The 16,856-nt window shown below is 46.2% G+C and overlaps 2 protein-coding genes across 3 annotated transcripts in view; one reads left to right on the top strand and one right to left on the bottom strand.

The window, feature by feature from the left end:
• LOC144162497 (oxysterol-binding protein-related protein 11-like) overlaps positions 1 to 8,286 on the bottom strand; it is a 40,335-nt gene extending 32,049 nt beyond the window's left edge. Inside the window, exons 1-9 of one of the 2 annotated variants that reach the window (XM_077693059.1) lie at positions 8,164 to 8,286; positions 7,728 to 7,759; positions 7,249 to 7,354; positions 7,127 to 7,174; positions 6,916 to 6,997; positions 6,727 to 6,806; positions 5,435 to 5,665; positions 3,159 to 3,200; positions 2,989 to 3,069 (exon numbers count right to left, since the gene is read on the bottom strand). In XM_077693059.1, the coding sequence (XP_077549185.1) occupies positions 2,989 to 3,069; positions 3,159 to 3,200; positions 5,435 to 5,665; positions 6,727 to 6,806; positions 6,916 to 6,997; positions 7,127 to 7,174; positions 7,249 to 7,354; positions 7,728 to 7,759; positions 8,164 to 8,178 (717 nt within the window). In that variant the 5' untranslated portion in view covers positions 8,179 to 8,286. Of the gene's footprint in view, positions 1 to 2,988; positions 3,070 to 3,158; positions 3,201 to 5,434; positions 5,666 to 6,726; positions 6,807 to 6,915; positions 6,998 to 7,126; positions 7,175 to 7,248; positions 7,355 to 7,727; positions 7,760 to 8,063 lie in introns of both variants that reach the window. The other variant, XM_077693060.1, reaches the window with a different exon arrangement.
• Positions 8,287 to 9,426: 1,140 nt separating this feature from the next.
• Positions 9,427 to 16,856, top strand: part of LOC144162499 (serine/threonine-protein kinase PLK3-like) — a 55,521-nt gene continuing 48,091 nt past the window's right edge. The window contains exons 1-2 of the mRNA XM_077693062.1: positions 9,427 to 9,777; positions 12,031 to 12,138. Coding sequence (XP_077549188.1) covers positions 9,637 to 9,777; positions 12,031 to 12,138 — 249 coding nt within the window. The 5' untranslated portion in view covers positions 9,427 to 9,636. The remainder of the gene's footprint in view (positions 9,778 to 12,030; positions 12,139 to 16,856) is intronic.

The following is a 16,856-nucleotide window of genomic DNA, read 5'->3' as shown; positions in this document are numbered from 1 at the left end:
AATCTCCCGCTAAAATTGCACATTCGGTGATGTGAACAATGGCGTCATACGAGCCGGTCCATGAAACCAATACTTAGTATGTCGACTCCATATAGCACCCACACACGGGAATCAGACAGGAACCGAAACTCGTGCCGAAACCGAGACAGCGGCCATTTTAAAAATACTAGTAAAACCTAGTGCACCCGCAGCCCTAGTCATAGAATCGCCTGATCCAGAGAACAAAACTCTCGCCGAGGAGCTAGGGCTTGCATTTAACAACCTTACACCACTTGAACGCTCAATGCTTCTAAGTACACGAGCGGCAGGAGTTTTGGGATACGTGGTGGACGGGAAAGCAACCATTCCGCGATACCCACAACAGACGAACGCCCTGCCGTCGGCACTGCTGCCTCGTCAGCCCCGTCGTGACGGAAGAATACAGACTGGTACGTATGTGCCGTATTTTTATTACGGTTAATAATAGTTCAATTTCAGTAGCAGTATCGCTTATGCCAGTTGGCCGGCGTCGTGTATGGAAAGCTGTTCGCGCGAGCTCACTGCTCCGACCAAAAAGATACAGCGTCAATGCACAGTGTGTACGGCATTTTATTCCCCCAAGGTCAGAGCGCTTTGACGGCGATTTGACGAAGTCGGCGACGAGCGCCAGCATGTCCCAGGAGTGAGCTAACGTAAGGGTCCCTGCCGTAATCACTTCGTCGGAAATGAAGCGAGCACACTCGTACTTCCTTTAGCACCCTTTCTCCTCCGTTTGCAAAGTTCACAAAACGTAGCCACTTGCTTCGCCGCGGTTCGTCATTTGGCAGCACATGAAAGGAGATCTCTTCACTGTGTGTTTATTCGGAACTTCAACTGTTTACTCCACCGTTCTTAGTCTCATAAAAAGAATGTGCAGGATGTTTCACGGACATATAGCTCGCTATGCAAACTGTAAGCCCTGCCTAACATGCGTTTGATTTTGCCGCCCTCCGCCAATCGCAGAGCATTCTCGAGTGACATCATAGGTTCTGTTGCGGAAAATGAGCTGGTGGGTCGCATGGTCATTTCCTTTTTTCCTAATTATGTAGCTTATTTGAGCGAAGTTTGCGTTATGAGTGGTGTCGTTATGATTCTAACGAGGCAACCTTTCGAATGAACCAAACTTGTGTTTTCTCTTCATGGCTCCTTGAAGCCTTTATATAAACTGACGCCATATATGAACTGCCAAAGCTTTTGCACAGCTTTTGATACAGTGCTGCCACATGCCAACAACAGCCTTATGGTTGGCAAGTTCACCCTCTCCTAAAGAAACTTCTTCAAAGACCTCCCCTAAGCAGAGGAAGTGGCAGTCAGCTCCTCCTCCATCATTATTAAGATGTTTAGGTTTAAGCACCAGTCAACAATATTGGGACAGACAACCGATTTTTGCGCAGTGCACGTCCTGTAGCTCACGTGAAAGCCAGCGTTTTATGTGCTCGGGTAGCCGCACGAAATTTCTAAATAAACAGGTGGAAATCATTTTAGTTTTGCACTACAATTTCTGAAAGGTGATTGATTTGATTGTAGGGTTTAACGCGCCGATGCAACTCAGGCGATGAGGCGCGCCGCTGTGGAGGGCTCCGGATTAATTTTGACCACCTGGGGATCTTTAACGTGCGCCGAAATCTTGTACACACGGGCGTTTTTGCTTTTCGCCTCCATTAGAAAAGCGGCCGCCGCGGCCGGGAATCGAACCCGCGACCTTGTGCTCAGCAGCGCAACGCCTTAGCCACTGAGCCACCACGGCGGGTAATTTCTGAAAGGTGGCGCCATCTAGCGTCTCAATGTGACACTACCATATGTGTCCAAACAACTCCATCGATTTCAACGCACGAGTCAAGAACTGCATGAAGGAATAGGAAAGGTTGTACATTCTTTTCTGATGGAGGCGAAAAGCAAAAACGCCCGTGTGTACGAGATTTCGGCGCACGATAAAGATCCCCAGGTGGTCAAAATTAATCCGGAGCCCTCCACTACGGCGCGCCTCATCGCCTGCGTTGCGTCGGCGCGTTAAACCCTACAATCAATCAAAAGGTTGTACATTGTTGTTGTTTTAGCTGGTAACAAGTTTGTAGACATCTCTTTTTATCTCACGTGCAGTTAAAATTGCGCTGCCGCACGGCTTACTGTCATGGTGGCCACCATTCCACTTTGTGGTGCACGTACGGCTGGTAGACTTAAAAATTCCTATTGCAAAAGTTTTAGGGAACTATCAGCGAAAACGTTTCGGGTTAAGGTGCTTCAAGTGATCCACTTTCATTTCGGATAAAGAGAATATACTCGACAAAAATCGCTTATCTGTCCCTTCAAACAGAAGTCATGACAGTGAAGCAGTTGTACTGAATGTGGCCAAGATTTCCCATTGCAGTTTTTGTAATAATTGAGTCCAGCTATACCAGCTATAACAAACATGTGGCTGTTGTGTAGCAACTTTACTTGACTGCCACCAACTTCTTGTAGCTAATTTCAACAAGGGATTTTGTATTTGATGCGCAACATTCCTCTTTTATACTGTATGTTTCTATTTTTTCTCCATATTTGCTATATCTTTTTCTACCCCCCTCCCATTTCCACTTGGTACCCATCGGCTTGTGTGCATTGAAACGTGGAAGAAAAAAGTTTTAATATTACATGCTCACTGTCATATAAATATACAATGAAAAAAAAGAAAAGAAGGAGGTAACAACAAAAATGGCAATTGTTCAAAGCTTTTTTTTTCTTTCTCAACTGTGCACTAACAGCGTCCAGCAAGGCACGCAGAAAAACGTGACCGTGGGTTACACCCTGCTTTTAAAACGCATTTCACACCTCATAACTTGGTTTGGGGCACTGACACGTGAAGCATGTAGATGCAGACACTCCACTGCATTCAGCATCTACAGCGAGTCCCAGCCGTGTTTTTGCCTCAGCCAAGCAACGCAACGCGACAAACGAGACGGCCAGTAATCCAAGCCAAGCACACAACTTCACCTTGCTCTCTTGGAGAATGTTCAGGCACTGTTCCAAGCACATCACAGTGGCACAGGATGTCGCCTTCAACACCAGCATGTCCTGGTGACGGTGAGGGTAGAAAACAGAGGTATGCTCAGTCTGACACTTACACTTCAACACTGGTAGTAAGCCTGTGGCAAAGAACTCACCCTGTCATAGTATTTGTAGCCGGGGCCATGGCTTGGAAGGCTCTGTAATGGTAGCAGAAAGAAATACCCTCTAAAAATAAAAAATCGGCACAGCATTCAAGTTTCTGAGCAAAACGTGTGTGTGACGACGGTGAAATCTATCAAACAATTCACTTTTTTATCGACACAGCTGTTGATGCCACACAGAATATATGCAAGCTAATGATGCTAATTTATCAATTTAACTAGTCACCGGCCCCCAATTCTTCTGTAGAAACACAGTAGACTGCCATTATGACAAACTTGAAGGGACCGTAAAAATGTGTTCGAATTATCAGAAATTCGTCTTAAGTTGAAGTTTTTAGGGTGCAGCCCTTTGGCGGCCGTCTCTGGGCTGAGCCGCGTTGTCGGCGTAACCGAGTGAATGATGGCAGGACCGACGACGAGTTAAAGAAAAAGTGAACGATGAAAAAAACCAAAGGAAGAGTGTCGCGAAATTGGGAGGGGAGGGCCGTGGTGGCGCGAGCCAGCACTCTCCGAAAGTGTGCGGGTGGGGAGGGGAGGGGGCAGTATGCTGTGCCCGCACGAGGCGCTCGAGGGCGCTACGCTTCCCGAAAATGTGAGGGAGGCATGGGTGTGACAATGATGTGCGTTCGCTTGAGACGCAGTTTGCGGTCCCTTCCTGAGGCGCACTTCGCGCCGCCGACGCAGAGGCTCACCATAGCTGCCGTCGAGAGGAACCACAAGTGAGTGCTGCCTCAGCGCACTGCTGCTGCGCCCAAATAGCGCATTAGGGAGCATCGTAATCGCCAGCCAATTTTTTGCATTGTGGCCATCAGAAGAGAGCAAAAGTGTTGTTCATCTTAACCGGAGTTTACTGTATTGCGAGAATTGAACAATTGGAGCATGCTAACTTCTTACAATTGGGCCTGTGACAATTTCACTTTTCGAATACTACTACTCTCCTCCCTATTCAACCGTGGCCCAACGGGCCATGGAAAAAAATATAGATACGAGTAACACTTAGAGATAGGAAATGAGTGTCTTGGATTAGGGAGAATAGTGGCGTGGAAGATGCCCTACCCCAAATTTAAAGGGGCCATTAACACAAAACACAACTCTGTTCAATCTGAAAGGCCTAGCCTTTCATAACTCACTCAGCTTCATCTTAGCCACACTAATAAAGTTTTTTTTTTTTAAGGGAAACAAACTCCAGAAATATTTTTAAAACTTCCCGAATTTGTGCTACACCAACATGATGCGACCACGAGCCACAATAAGGGTCAGCGCTAAAAACATAGTTACGAGCATGTTAACTGCTTGTTACCATTCAAGCAATATGATCAAATGGAACTGAATAATTATTCAGGATTCTGATTACTTGATAATTAATTTTCTGTTAATTAATAATTAAGATTCTGCGACATAACAGAGAAATCGCAGGAAAATGGCTGCGGAGTCACCACTGCTGCATCCGGTTTCTTCGATACCTCCACCATTTCTTTGAAGTTTGCGATGAAACGGGTATCACTGTTATCGGGACAAGGCAGTTTATTGGGTTAAACTTGACTTTCGTCTTCAGGGCCCCTTTAAGAGAAAAAAGAAAAGTTGGGAGCGGGCATGCAATGCGTAAAACTGAAAACCAGTGGACCACCATTAGTGGTAACAGCGTGGCCACTGCGAGACAGACACTGAGACACAGATAACTCGACGGAGGGCTGAGATAAGCAAACTTGGTGGCACGGAATGGATTTGTACAGCGCCGGATGGAGGAGTGCTTGGGAGTCAACAAGTGAGGTGTGCATCCAGCAGTGGATGCAAAAAAGGCTGACAATAATGAACCAAACACTCCCGCTCCAACTGTGAAAATTATGAGGGATGCTTCAAGTGTTCTAACAATGTTAGAGCGGAAGCCTAGTTGGACCTTCTGCTAAGCTTCCTGCTCAATTTTGCGGCTGCACCCGTCACCACCTGACCAGCCGCTCCGAAGCTCGTTACGCTCGCCAGCCATTGCCGGGAGTCTCTTGTACACCCCCGTCGGAAAGTTCACCTCTCAGGGTGGCTTGCACTGCATGTGCTACTGCAGGCTAGCCTCTTCTGGTGCCACCATTTCTCTTGCAGGGCAAGCGCTGCGTGGCCGTTTCCCAGAGCCCTTCTTCCCCGACCCTCCTTTAGCACTGCTGCTTGCTTTTCCTGACAAGAGATCCCCAACTTTCGGTGCGGTCAACAAGTTTTTGCACCTTACGCATGAAGCATAGAGACCTTTGTGCTGAACAAGTGCAATCACCGCCGGCTACCTCGATGGACTGGGCCAGGGTGTGGTACATCTTCCCGGCGCGCGCCAGTATCTCGCGGACCGAAGAGAAGGCCTCGGCGGGTGTCGCACTCGGCTCCGTGTGCGCCCCCATTCCGGTGGTGTACCACACCGTCTGGGAGGTGGCCCCCTGCGCCGAGCCGCTTCCCTTGTCCTGAGGCACGACACCCTCGTGCGGACCGCGGATCTCTCGTGGCAGTAGGGGAGGGTTTTTCTGGAAAGACAGGGAGGAAAGAACAAACAAACAAGGCAGCATGTTTTTTTTTGAACGAAATCGCGGTGCCCTCTGGCGTGGGTGAGCGTACGCAGAAATGAGCCCGCATCAACTCAAGAGCATGTAATCACTCGGCACTCAAGTAATTACGTGGGTACCAAAGTGGGTACTGAAGAGTCGTATAAATACACACAGGTGAGTACATACTCATTTTTAACGAAAAGAAAGTGTGATACACTGATAAGTATGTACTAATTGCTTTACAAGTATAGGATCACTAGCGAGTCAGCAGGTACCCATGAGTGTGTTTTAAGTACCCGTGAGGAATCATGCACTTGTTTCTAATAATGAGCAGGTGTAGACTGATGAGTACGTTATTGCTTTACGAGTATAAAATTGATCGTTAATTGCGTATGTACTCATGAGACATACTCGCAAGTTGGTGGGTGCTCATGAGTGTTTTAAGAACTGATTTGTGAACATTGTGGGATTACCAGCGCAAATTGTGGTCCGCAATCCCTGGGCCATGTTTCAACCACTCTGGGTGCGTTTTTGCAATTTAGTAGAAAAATCAATTCGAAAACTCTGTCCTCCTCTCTGCATCTTCTCCCATTTTCTGTGGCGTTTTCATGCAATGTCAGGAAAAAATGACTTGGCTTGACTGCACTACTGCACGGCTCGCCGGCCTTCCGGCAGAGTCAGTCAGCCCAACGTCAGTCCGCCAGCCGCTGACGGGTCTTCGCAATTCGTTCGCTCAGTTGAAACGAAGCCAGGACACGTTTCCGAATGAAAGAATGTGCCTTTCTTTACTTTGTTAGTTTGTACACTGTATCAAGCTCCAAGTCCAGGTTGCCCCACACACTGGTACGCCAGTAGGAAAATCTAAGGCCAATCGAAGGCGGGAGAGGAGTCAGTGAAGTCAGCCTTCAATGGAAATCATACACTATTCGAAATCATGCACTGGCACCGTAAAGATGATCGCCACAAAGGTCGTTATAACGTGCGCACTTATATCACTATCACCCACTGACTGCGCCGTGCAAGGCACCACAGACACATACCTGAGCTATTGTCTTCGTGTGGTCCTCTGCAACCTTACGCAGCCTGTTGATCCAGAATTGGCGTTCCTTTGCATCGTGACCTGAGGAATGCGGAAAGAGCAAGCCGTTCTGTCTAGTCTCCCACTCACGTGTGCCACTTTCCGACCGTGATGATATGCGAAACAGTATTTTCAAAAACCACACGCTTACCCCTTAATTTGTACACTTCGCCGCAAGCAGCACTAACGGTGAACATTTGCCCGTCTTCATCACTGGGTGAAATCACTGCACCCTGGAATAAAATCAACGCAAGCGAATTAGTTTGAAGGAGACAATGTGATTTCAACACGTGAAACAGCAGTGCAGTCTACAAGGACAGCGATCATGCTAGTTTAAAAGTGATGTGCGACTGCACACTTACCGCAAGATGAACTGCTCCACGGGGCTTGCCTTTTTTAACTTCATCTAACTGAAACGACACAAGAAAACAGTCGAGGTCGTGAAAAAAAAAAAGCATCAACGAGGTACCCGAGAAAAGCTCACCATGTAGTATTCCAACATTCCTATGTCTGGGTTGAGCACGAACCACCGATACTGCCAGCCTTTGACAACGTTTGTATACTTGGACAGCTGGCCTTCCAGTGGCTGCCTGCAGATTTAAACCACACACAGAAAGTGTTAAGCCCCCGGGGTTAGAAAACTGATTTCGTTATAAGCGTTACTTCGTTAAAAACGGCGATTTGTTTTTTTCCTGCACCGCACTTTGAATTGTAGAAACTTCAATTGAAACGAAAATTAAAGTAAACGAATTTTGTTATAACGCGAGTTCGATGTACTGGGATTGACGACACGATGAAGGAGGAGGTGTTTTTGCGGTTCACACTACGCAAAGTAACCAACGCACAAATTATAGCCAGCCCCTTCAAGTTTCAAGGCCTGCGAGTTTCGCAGCGTGAAAGCGCGCAGTTAAGACAGGCCCATCGGTTCGTAAGGCTTTAACGAGATTATGTTAAGCGGCTTACCTCATTCTGTGTGCCTCCTCGGCGTCCAGTTCCTGCAAACAACACAATAGCAGCTGAATACACTGGTGGAGACAATACAACGCTGGACGAAGCGAATAAGCTGGCGGTGTGATCGCTGCCACTTTTTTTGGCAGCAGCAAAACACGGGCCTAACGCTGCGCCACTGCCAGCACGGATAATCGCGTTATGTATCTGTTTGCCGTGCAATTTTATCTCCGTTAAGAACGAAACAATCGTAGGAAGCAGCAACACAGGGCGGAGACGAAGTCGGCTGTTCAGTCGCTGCGAGCACAGAATTGGGTTTCGTTGGGGATTGTTTTCCCCGAAAGTTTTTACCTTGACTATGAACATGACTGCCTCCGAGACGACAGACTTTCTCTTCTTTCATTACTCGCACATGACCATTCTTAATTGGAGAGAGCTATAAACCACCTACCTCGTCGTCCGCCATTGCTGTCGATCATTAAAATAAAGAAAAAGAAAACTTCAGAGAGTAAAGCCAGAGCTTTAGGAAAAAAAGAACGCCCATTTTATCAAAAAGTATGCAAGAAATATTGATCTGTTTATTAAATAATTGCTATAGGCTATAATCATTATAAAGCAGTTCAACCGATCTTAGCGCCCCCTTGCAAGTACCGAATCTGAAATCGCGAAACTGCCGAAACTTGCCGAAACAAAGGTTCGAAACCTAAACTTCTCCCCATTATGTGTCGAAATGTCGAAACTACATCACCTAGATGTGTCGTTGTAGTCGGAGAAAAAAAATTAAAGTCGGTCTCCCAAAGTTCACGGCTAGATTGCATGGATTCACGAACACAAAATAAAAATGCCGTGTGCTGAAGCTTTTTTTCTCTCTCTCTATGTCATCCTCTCGCCGGATTATCAATCGCAACAAGGAAGTTAGAATAAGCGAGATGCTGCAATTTTGGGAGCACGTTTTTTTTTTTTTTCAGAATAATTCTACATGTGCAGGGGGACTCTCTTCCAGCACAGATATGCTCGCTCGAGATATTCATTAAATGCGACAACGCGATACTAAAAATTTGAAATTTCTGTCAAGACTTTCGCCCGAAACCCATTGGAAACATTTTTATGTCTAGACACTAATTTGTTTTCACGTGCAGAACTTTCCGGGGTTTATTTACCACACTCACGCAGACAGAAAATGAATTCAGAAAACACGTCCGGTTCGCCCACGATGTCTCCGAACGCCAGAATCATCCCTGATTCACGGTGGAAATTGGCGCAGGCAGCGAGAAAGAATGCCGCCAAGGAACGCCTCTTCCGCTTCACTGACGCCGATATGTTGCGCCTTCATGTCGTCTGCTAGTTACTTCGCGTCGCCCATGCGCCGGCGTTCTCCTTGGTGCGACGAACTACAAACGTCCCCCCAGCGCGCGCGCCTCGAGCAGGTCGACCCATGCAGTGTTCGCGGACTGTGTCGATAAACCCAGCCAGATGCGTTACATATTTCGGGCCTTTTAATGGGTGCTTTCGATGTAGTTCAGCCGGTGAAGACGGGACGAAAGCGAACGCGCCTCCTCCTCTCCCAAATTGGCCTCCCTGGGGGGGCCTCCTGGGGCCTTGTGGGCGGAGCCAGCCAAGCAAGTCGAAAAATACCGGATAGCTCTCTCGCCTCCTCCCGCGCCTCTGCTCGGCCTAGCGCAGCCGAACGGCAAATCGAAGTGGCCTCGGAAAATCCTCCCTGTTCTGTGGCCTCGGCGTGCACGCACAAAGGGGAGTGTCTTCTCATTGTTTACATGCGGCATCATTGGCGGTGGCATGCGTGAAAGCGGAGGCTGTTGCTTTCCTGTCCGGAGCGTGGGCCGCGGCGCCCGCTCGACGGAGGACTCCGAGTCGTCGTTGGCGGCGACGTGAAGGGAGCGAGCATGTCCCCCGAGCCTCGACAATGAGCGCCGTTCTGCCGCAGCAGCCAGCCGCGAGCCCGGCTCGACTCCGGGCTCCGTGCGCCCTGGTCGTCGAGAACGAGTGCTACATCGTGGACCCAGAGACGCGCGTCACGTACCGCAAGGGAAAGTTGCTCGGGAAGGTAAGTGCTGCGCGCGCGACACACTCGCGGGCCCGACGCCGCATTCATCGGCGAGAACGTGCAAGCCGCCGCCGCGCGCGTGACCGTCTCCCACCTGCGCCCCCTTTTCGTTGGCTCCCTTCGCCGGGCGGAAAAAGTTCAGCGGGCACACCTGCCTGTCCGCTGTAGTACGGGGTTGTGCTTGAGGCAGTCATGCGCGCGGTTATCTCGCGCGGACGTCGTCGCCTTCCTTCCGTGTGCTGTAACAAAGGGAAGGCGTAGGTCGGCAACGCGCAACAGCTGACATGCGTACACAAACAACCGGGGAAAGGCGAAGCGAATCCTGCCCTTTTCCGCGTTCGATTTGTCGTTCGCGAATTCGGAGCACGTAGCTAACAGGTGTTCTTATTAAGCTGAGTTTAGCGCCGTCGACACGACGGGGTCGTGCGAAGACTATTAATAACCGGATCTGTTTACACGAGCGATAGGCTGATAACGCTGCCTTTCAGCGTAGCCTTTCAAAAGGGCGTTTGCGATAGCCTGCACGGCCGCGCTGCAAACTTGGTTTTTCTTTGAAGGCAAACGTAACAAAACGAGAAACCATGCTCGTACTGCTTAGGTACACTGGAGACATGCGAAATATTGTTTCATCTACGCCTAAGGAAGGCTAGGTGGTGAAAATTTCAGCCTCAGATCGCTCCTAGTTATTGCATATCAGATATTTGTTGCACCACAGATATTTTTTTAGAGAATGAGGTTTACACAACTAGACTAACCTGCTTGAACACAGTGAAAACGTAGACATGCAGTGCTATTCAACATTACGCAACGAGAAAATGTTGTTTCCAAGACAAAGGCCTGTCCAATTGCAGGTCAACCATCTTATTTGTGCATCCTTAGTGTGCAAAGGTTGGTTGCATTTTGAAATAATATGCTTTGGTGGGGAAGCTGTATGCGGTACAGGTGACGAGGGGATAAATATGGGGAAAAGAGTTGGTGTTCAGAGCACTGTAAGAAATCAGATTGAGAAACGTAACATGCAAGAGCTTTGCAGTGGCATATGCCAAAACCTCAGTTAATAACAACACGTTTTCTCACATTAATATCCCCACGAAAGTATGTTATTTGGTGAACATTATTGACTGAACAAGGTGTGTTTGACATGTTTGGTGCAGCCATATGAGTGAAAGGCTGGGGCAGCTATTCACTTGCAAGAGGTTATACCTGAAAATGGTAGCAACACACAAATGGGGAGTGTATGGCACGTGCGCTAAAGGGGTGGCTAGGGATGAAAAGTTGTCCATACTCTGCAAAATTGGAGTGATGTATGCTTTCATAATACCCTTTTTAGTGTAGTCTCGTCCCAACATGCACACAGTTGAACCTCATCATAACGAACACTGGTATTGCGAATTATTGGCTGTAGTGAACTAAATACAAACTTTGGTTGGTCGCGTTTTGTTTCAGTGGCAATTATTTTATTTTTAACGGAACCGGAACCACGAGGAATTCCACTGCACGGCTCTTGTGGTTTAGCTGATACGTATTGGCTGTTACGAAAAAATATTTGGTTCGCAAGGCTCAAAACATTGAACTTAGCATTAAAAAACAATAAAATAAAAACTGAAATATAACACAATCATTTTTTTAATTGTTTGAAAAAATTAGACATTTTGGTCGTCTGGCACAAAAGTGCATTTGACTGGTCTCATTTCATGTTCTGATGTTTCAGTCCGTTTAGTTTGAAATGCCACAAGGAGACTGGTATGGATTACCTCGTTTACAGTGGGTTTGAAGCCTAGAATAGTGCAGTTTTGTATCTAGGATTTTTGTGCGAGCCAGATTGCCGATTTGTAGCCGATTTTGACCTCTACTGTTACAAGGAATATCAGATGTAAAGAACTAATTTACTGCCCCGATACTACTTCATTATAACGAGGTGCGACTTTATTATTTTAGGTCGAGTTTACGGCGCAGTTACTGTAGGAATGCTCTACTTCAATTGCGCAAAAACTAACGAAGACTGGAGGGAGACGACACGAGACAAAGTCTCGTCTCCCTCCAGTCTTCGTTAGTTTTTGCGCAATTGAAGTACAGCATGGATTACCAACTCGCCCAATCCTACAGCCTACTAATACTGTAGGAAATTCAGCCAAAGCATACTTATTTTCATAACATTGTGGAACCCTATTCAACTGCACTAATGAATACGGAACCCAGGGTAGCCCTGGTGTTGTGCCAGGGCAGGATGAAGGTTCTCACTGCACCCTGCAGGGTGGCTTTGCGCGCGTGCACGAGCTCATCGATGTCCGGACACAGCAGGTGTACGCGGGAAAGATCATTCCTCGCTGCCAAGTCAGTCGGCCCGGCCAAAAGGAAAAGGTGAGTTAGCGAAAAGCTGCTCAGATTTTGAATTGGGATGCTTTGCTTCAAACTACGGGTGGGCTGTGAAGCATACCATAATGGAGTGCTGAAAATGGATTGAGGAACCGTGTTGAGATCTTCCAAATGTGTCGAAATCTTTCATACGCATAACTTTTTTTTTTTTCTCGCCTCCGTCAGTAAAAAACACCAACCCCTGTAATCAAAAGTCAAAGTCCACAGCCCCGTTTTGTTCGTAGTGCAGTGTGCCTCAGCCGTAGAAGCACCACCACAGGTGCGAATAATTTTGCCTGCGGCAGCACGTCATAAGCGTACCCTTCGGCCAAGCCATGAAACATACCTTTGCCAACATAAGCTAATCCCTAATGTACATTTGTGCGACCAATTGTGACCAGTGGCAGTCCTTTATGGACGAGCTTGTCAGGTGTAATTTCTCCTGTAGTTGTAAGAAATTTCTGCAGCGTATCTGCTGCTCCAGATATTTCCAAGGGCAGTGCTCCCACACTGAGTGAATGTGCTCTCTGAGCAAAGGTTGGTTTCTGGCCCTAAGAAATAAGGTGACAAATAATAGCCAACAAATTATTCGGTGACGGTTGTTTCAAGGAGGTTTTTAAATATTTCTAAATTGTTACCAGTGCAAGCATGTTGTGAACAGTTACAACTGCCTGCCTAGGGCAAGTAGCATGTTTATTTTTTTATTTTTTTCGGTGTAAAGGCAGTCTCTCAAAACCGTTGTGGAAAGTCAATATTTTTAGTTTGTTCCCTCAGGTGTGCAAGCTTTGGTGGAGAAGGGGTTGATGTGCTCTCCTGGTTTCGTAGTGGTAGACATTGACCATATTTTGGAGAAACACAGCATAGAAAGCCTTCTAGCCAGAAGCATATGGCCTGCTTTGTGAAAGTGGGGGGGGGGGGTCTGTATTAACTCGGAACTCTCTAGTCATTGCAGCCTGCATGCTAAAGCTCATGAGACAGCCTATTTCATTGTAAATTTAAGATTGTTGCGCCTTACTTTTTTTTTTTTCCGCGTGACAGACAGCACAGAATCTAAACAAAAAAAAGTCAGAACAGAATGTGATGCTTACTTTTTATGTTCTGATGACTCGTGGATGTACTGTCATTAAGAATTAATGAGAGCTTCCAATGCTTCCTGACATCTGAGACTCAAAATCGTAGATAGGAAAGAGAGCTTCACTGCACTCTTGACTCCTTGATATGTGTAAAAATGCAACACAAATATAAAAGTGTTTGGCCTTCTCTTTATCATTTTTTCTTTCAAACAATTGTTTTGTTTTATTTTAATGGCCTAATATTTCACTGAATGAAGCGTAAGTACTGTTTGTCACGCAGACTGCATTCATATTGCTTCTTGCAAAGTTGCATGTCAGCAAGTTTAGCAGGTGTATGGTTAAAGCATGTGTTCAAATGCACGTATCATGCAGTACCATAAAATTGGCAATGCACGCTTTAAATTATTTTCCTTTGTTTTCCTCAAAATAAAAATAAAATCTACTAGTACTCTCAAACCTCGATATAATGAAGTGCTACTTGCAGATGTAAACTTTGCCAAATTGCAAATTTCTTTAAGTCAAGGCTTGTACATTTCAGAGGTGCAAGTGGCGTTATACGAGCTTAGAACTCTTCTGGTAGTTGTCAATAGCACAAGCCAATGAGTGGAATACTTTTTTTTTTTACAAAAGGATGCGTGCAGATGATGTTCTGTCTGCGCTCGTGCTCTTATTTACCATACTTTCGCTCCCATAACCCACACAGATGATGTTGGGGTGTGTGTAGTACTGTACACGAATTTTGTCCTGAAGTGCAGCTTTGCCGCAATACATGGTTGCATTGAACGTCGTTGCATTCTCATTTGTGCTCTAGTCTAGCGACCTCACAGTCAGATGCAAAAAGGAAAGTTTTGCTGTTCGGTTTGGAGTCATCCTATCTTTGTCACAAGTGCTATACAGTCAGCCTATCTTTATCGGAAGCTGTTCAGGGTCAGGGGTCACGATGCAGAAGTGAGAGTGCTAAAGAGGATAAGATGACGGGTTTCACCGCACGGGCATCAGTGAAGAAGGTCGCTTCTTGCAGCCAAGCGACTACCGTATTTTCGCGCCTAAAACCTGCCCCTGCATATAATCCGCACCCCCCACTTTCAGCCCGCCGGAAAAGAAAAAAAAGATCCTCGCGTATTGCCCGCACATTTCATACATGAAAAACAGCACCAAAGCTACTGCTCAAGCAAAACATCACATAGTATGTAAACAGAAAATGCGTATATGTAGCAAGTCGACTACCCTGACTGCGAGGCGGATGTCACAATTCACTCAGTGTCACTGCTCTCGCTAAAGCTATCACTTGAGCCGCAGTCCTCACTGTTGTACACAAGGTCATCTTCGGTTCTGTCCATGTTGTTTTTTCGTCTTGCGCAATCGCTGCCGTGGAAGGCTTATACCTGTGACACACGGCAACGCTAGATCTCCTTTAAACTAAACCCCTTTCACCACGCCAAAAGGCATTTTGTGGATGGCGCTCCTGACACACAGCAACCCCCGATCTCCTTTACATACTTGCTGTAACTGACACACCAATACAGTGGCGCTAGCAGTTCTGTGGAAAAAGCATGCACGATAACAAAAATAAAGTGCGGCTAATAGACCTTCTCTATTTATTTAGATAGAAACTGTGCGTTTTATTGTTTAGAAAGAATAAATGGGTAATTTAACATATTTGTATTAAACAGCAACGATGGAATGCTTTTTGTAGCCTATGTTCTGTGCCTAATCTGGCAACAGTAGGCAGATGTTTACAGAAATAATTTACGATTGGGCTTGTTTCGTGCAATTTATTTCATTGCAGTTTTAACAATTTATTAAAGTATTATGAAATCGCATTTGGTCTCACTAAGTTCTGGGAAGCTTATGATTTGCAAGCGCCTGCTTACGAGGCTGCGACGCTAGCTGCTCCTTTTCGTGCGGGAAAGGAGATAGGCGAACGCCCCTTACGGGAAATGCCCGTTTCGGTGAAGGAGATTCTCCTTTGTCGTGTGTCACCGAGGCGAACGCCGTTTCGGTAGCAGTCCTTCTCTGCAAAGGCCTTTTAGGCGCCCGTGTGTCGGGGGTATTAGTCAGTGTTACGGCGTAGGAGCTTCACGGCGCAATACGCATTGCCGTGAAGCTGCACTAAAGGAAAAACACCGCGTATTATCCACACCCCTACTTTGTCACTGAAATTTTTGCATTTTTGATGCAGGTTATACACGCGAAAATGCGGTATCTATGAGTAATCAGCTCAGCTCATCAGATGCGGTTCGCCATACACCAGTGTGGCTTTTGGCTGTATTGAGCTACATTAACTTGACGAAGCGTGCATTGAACAGTTGTTCTCTTGCATTGTTCACTAAAATGACTAGCTCTGCTTTGCTGTAGTTTTATTGTTCATTTCCCATCTTTTTTTTTTTTTAGCATTTACAAATTCACATGATTGACATCTTAGATAATCAGATATAATTGGTGCTTGCATTGCGGCACTAAAAAACACACTTGAGAAGAATGGGGAAGGGAGCCCCAACTGGCCTCTTGGAAACTGGAAAAAAGAGTTCTCCATTTGAATCATGTTTGAAACATTTGCATCGGGTAAGGTGGAAATGTTGTAACCTTGTAAAGTTTAGTGGAGGCAAGGGGGGGATTTTTATGCTTTACAAATGTACGGTACATACCTGGAGTTGCTGGTTTCCGTGTCTTATATTTTTATAAAAATCGGGTGGTATTTCGCAAGCTGATGATCAAGGAGAAATCGGGTTTTTTCGTAAAACCATTCCAAAATTAGCGTTTTTTTTTTTTTTTTTTTAGGTTAAATCTACAGGTGTACTAAGTAGTACACTTGGTTTATTTTATGAGAAGGTATCACAAGCTTCTTAACTCTAACGCATCAAAACTGATGTTTGTTGCTTCACGCTGCAGGGTGGACTTCACATCACATCGGGGTTTTCTAGCAAATACTCTCGAAATTGGGCGTTTGTTTGGAAATGAATTGGTAATGATGACAGTGAAGGGCATTATTATTAACTTCTCAAAAATGAAACATTTTGTTGGCAAAAAGCTGGTCATCGATTTTTTACACATCCTTGTTTGCGTACATTATCGTCTGTATGTGCAACATTTCGGTCTCCATTCGAGACCTGTCCGATTGATGAACGTACCTCAGCCGGGAAAAAGTTGTCTCGACATTACAGGTTCCATTAGCTAATCACAACAATACCAGTGCAGCATTTTCCAGCCCGGGGTAGGGAGCGGTAGAGTCACGCCAATAGTCGACGAGTTCAAAAGCTGTGCTCGTGTGGCTTGCTGCCAGCAAGTACAGGTTGGGAACGGCAAACCATGAGCCCACGATTGTGCAGATCGCTACTTTAAAAATGTGCATTCGGGGAGAAATTAGGCTTAAACCATGTCTCCTGAAGCATGTTCGGGGTGTAAAAATCAAATAAAACCTGAAAACAAAACAACCCGACACATACCAAACTATGTGCAAGGAGAAAGCAAATCGACTTAATTTTTTGTGTGGTACTATAAACAGTGCTGACATCATAGGAGCTCTGGTTTCGAAGCTCCAACGGTCTTTATATTGTTACGGGACTGGGTTGTTCGCAACACAGGCCTGCAGCTGAACTCTTCGAAATGCTACTTGGCGGCTATCAAACCACCATGCTCGGGCATCTTGTC

Source organism: Haemaphysalis longicornis, unplaced genomic scaffold (genome assembly GCF_048455015.1).
Source record: "Haemaphysalis longicornis isolate Haplotype H1 unplaced genomic scaffold, Haemaphysalis longicornis Haplotype H1 scaffold_12, whole genome shotgun sequence".
Taxonomy (NCBI): Eukaryota; Metazoa; Arthropoda; class Arachnida; order Ixodida; family Ixodidae; genus Haemaphysalis; species Haemaphysalis longicornis.
Note: the sequence above shows the minus strand (reverse complement) of the source record. Positions and strands in the feature narration are given on the sequence as shown.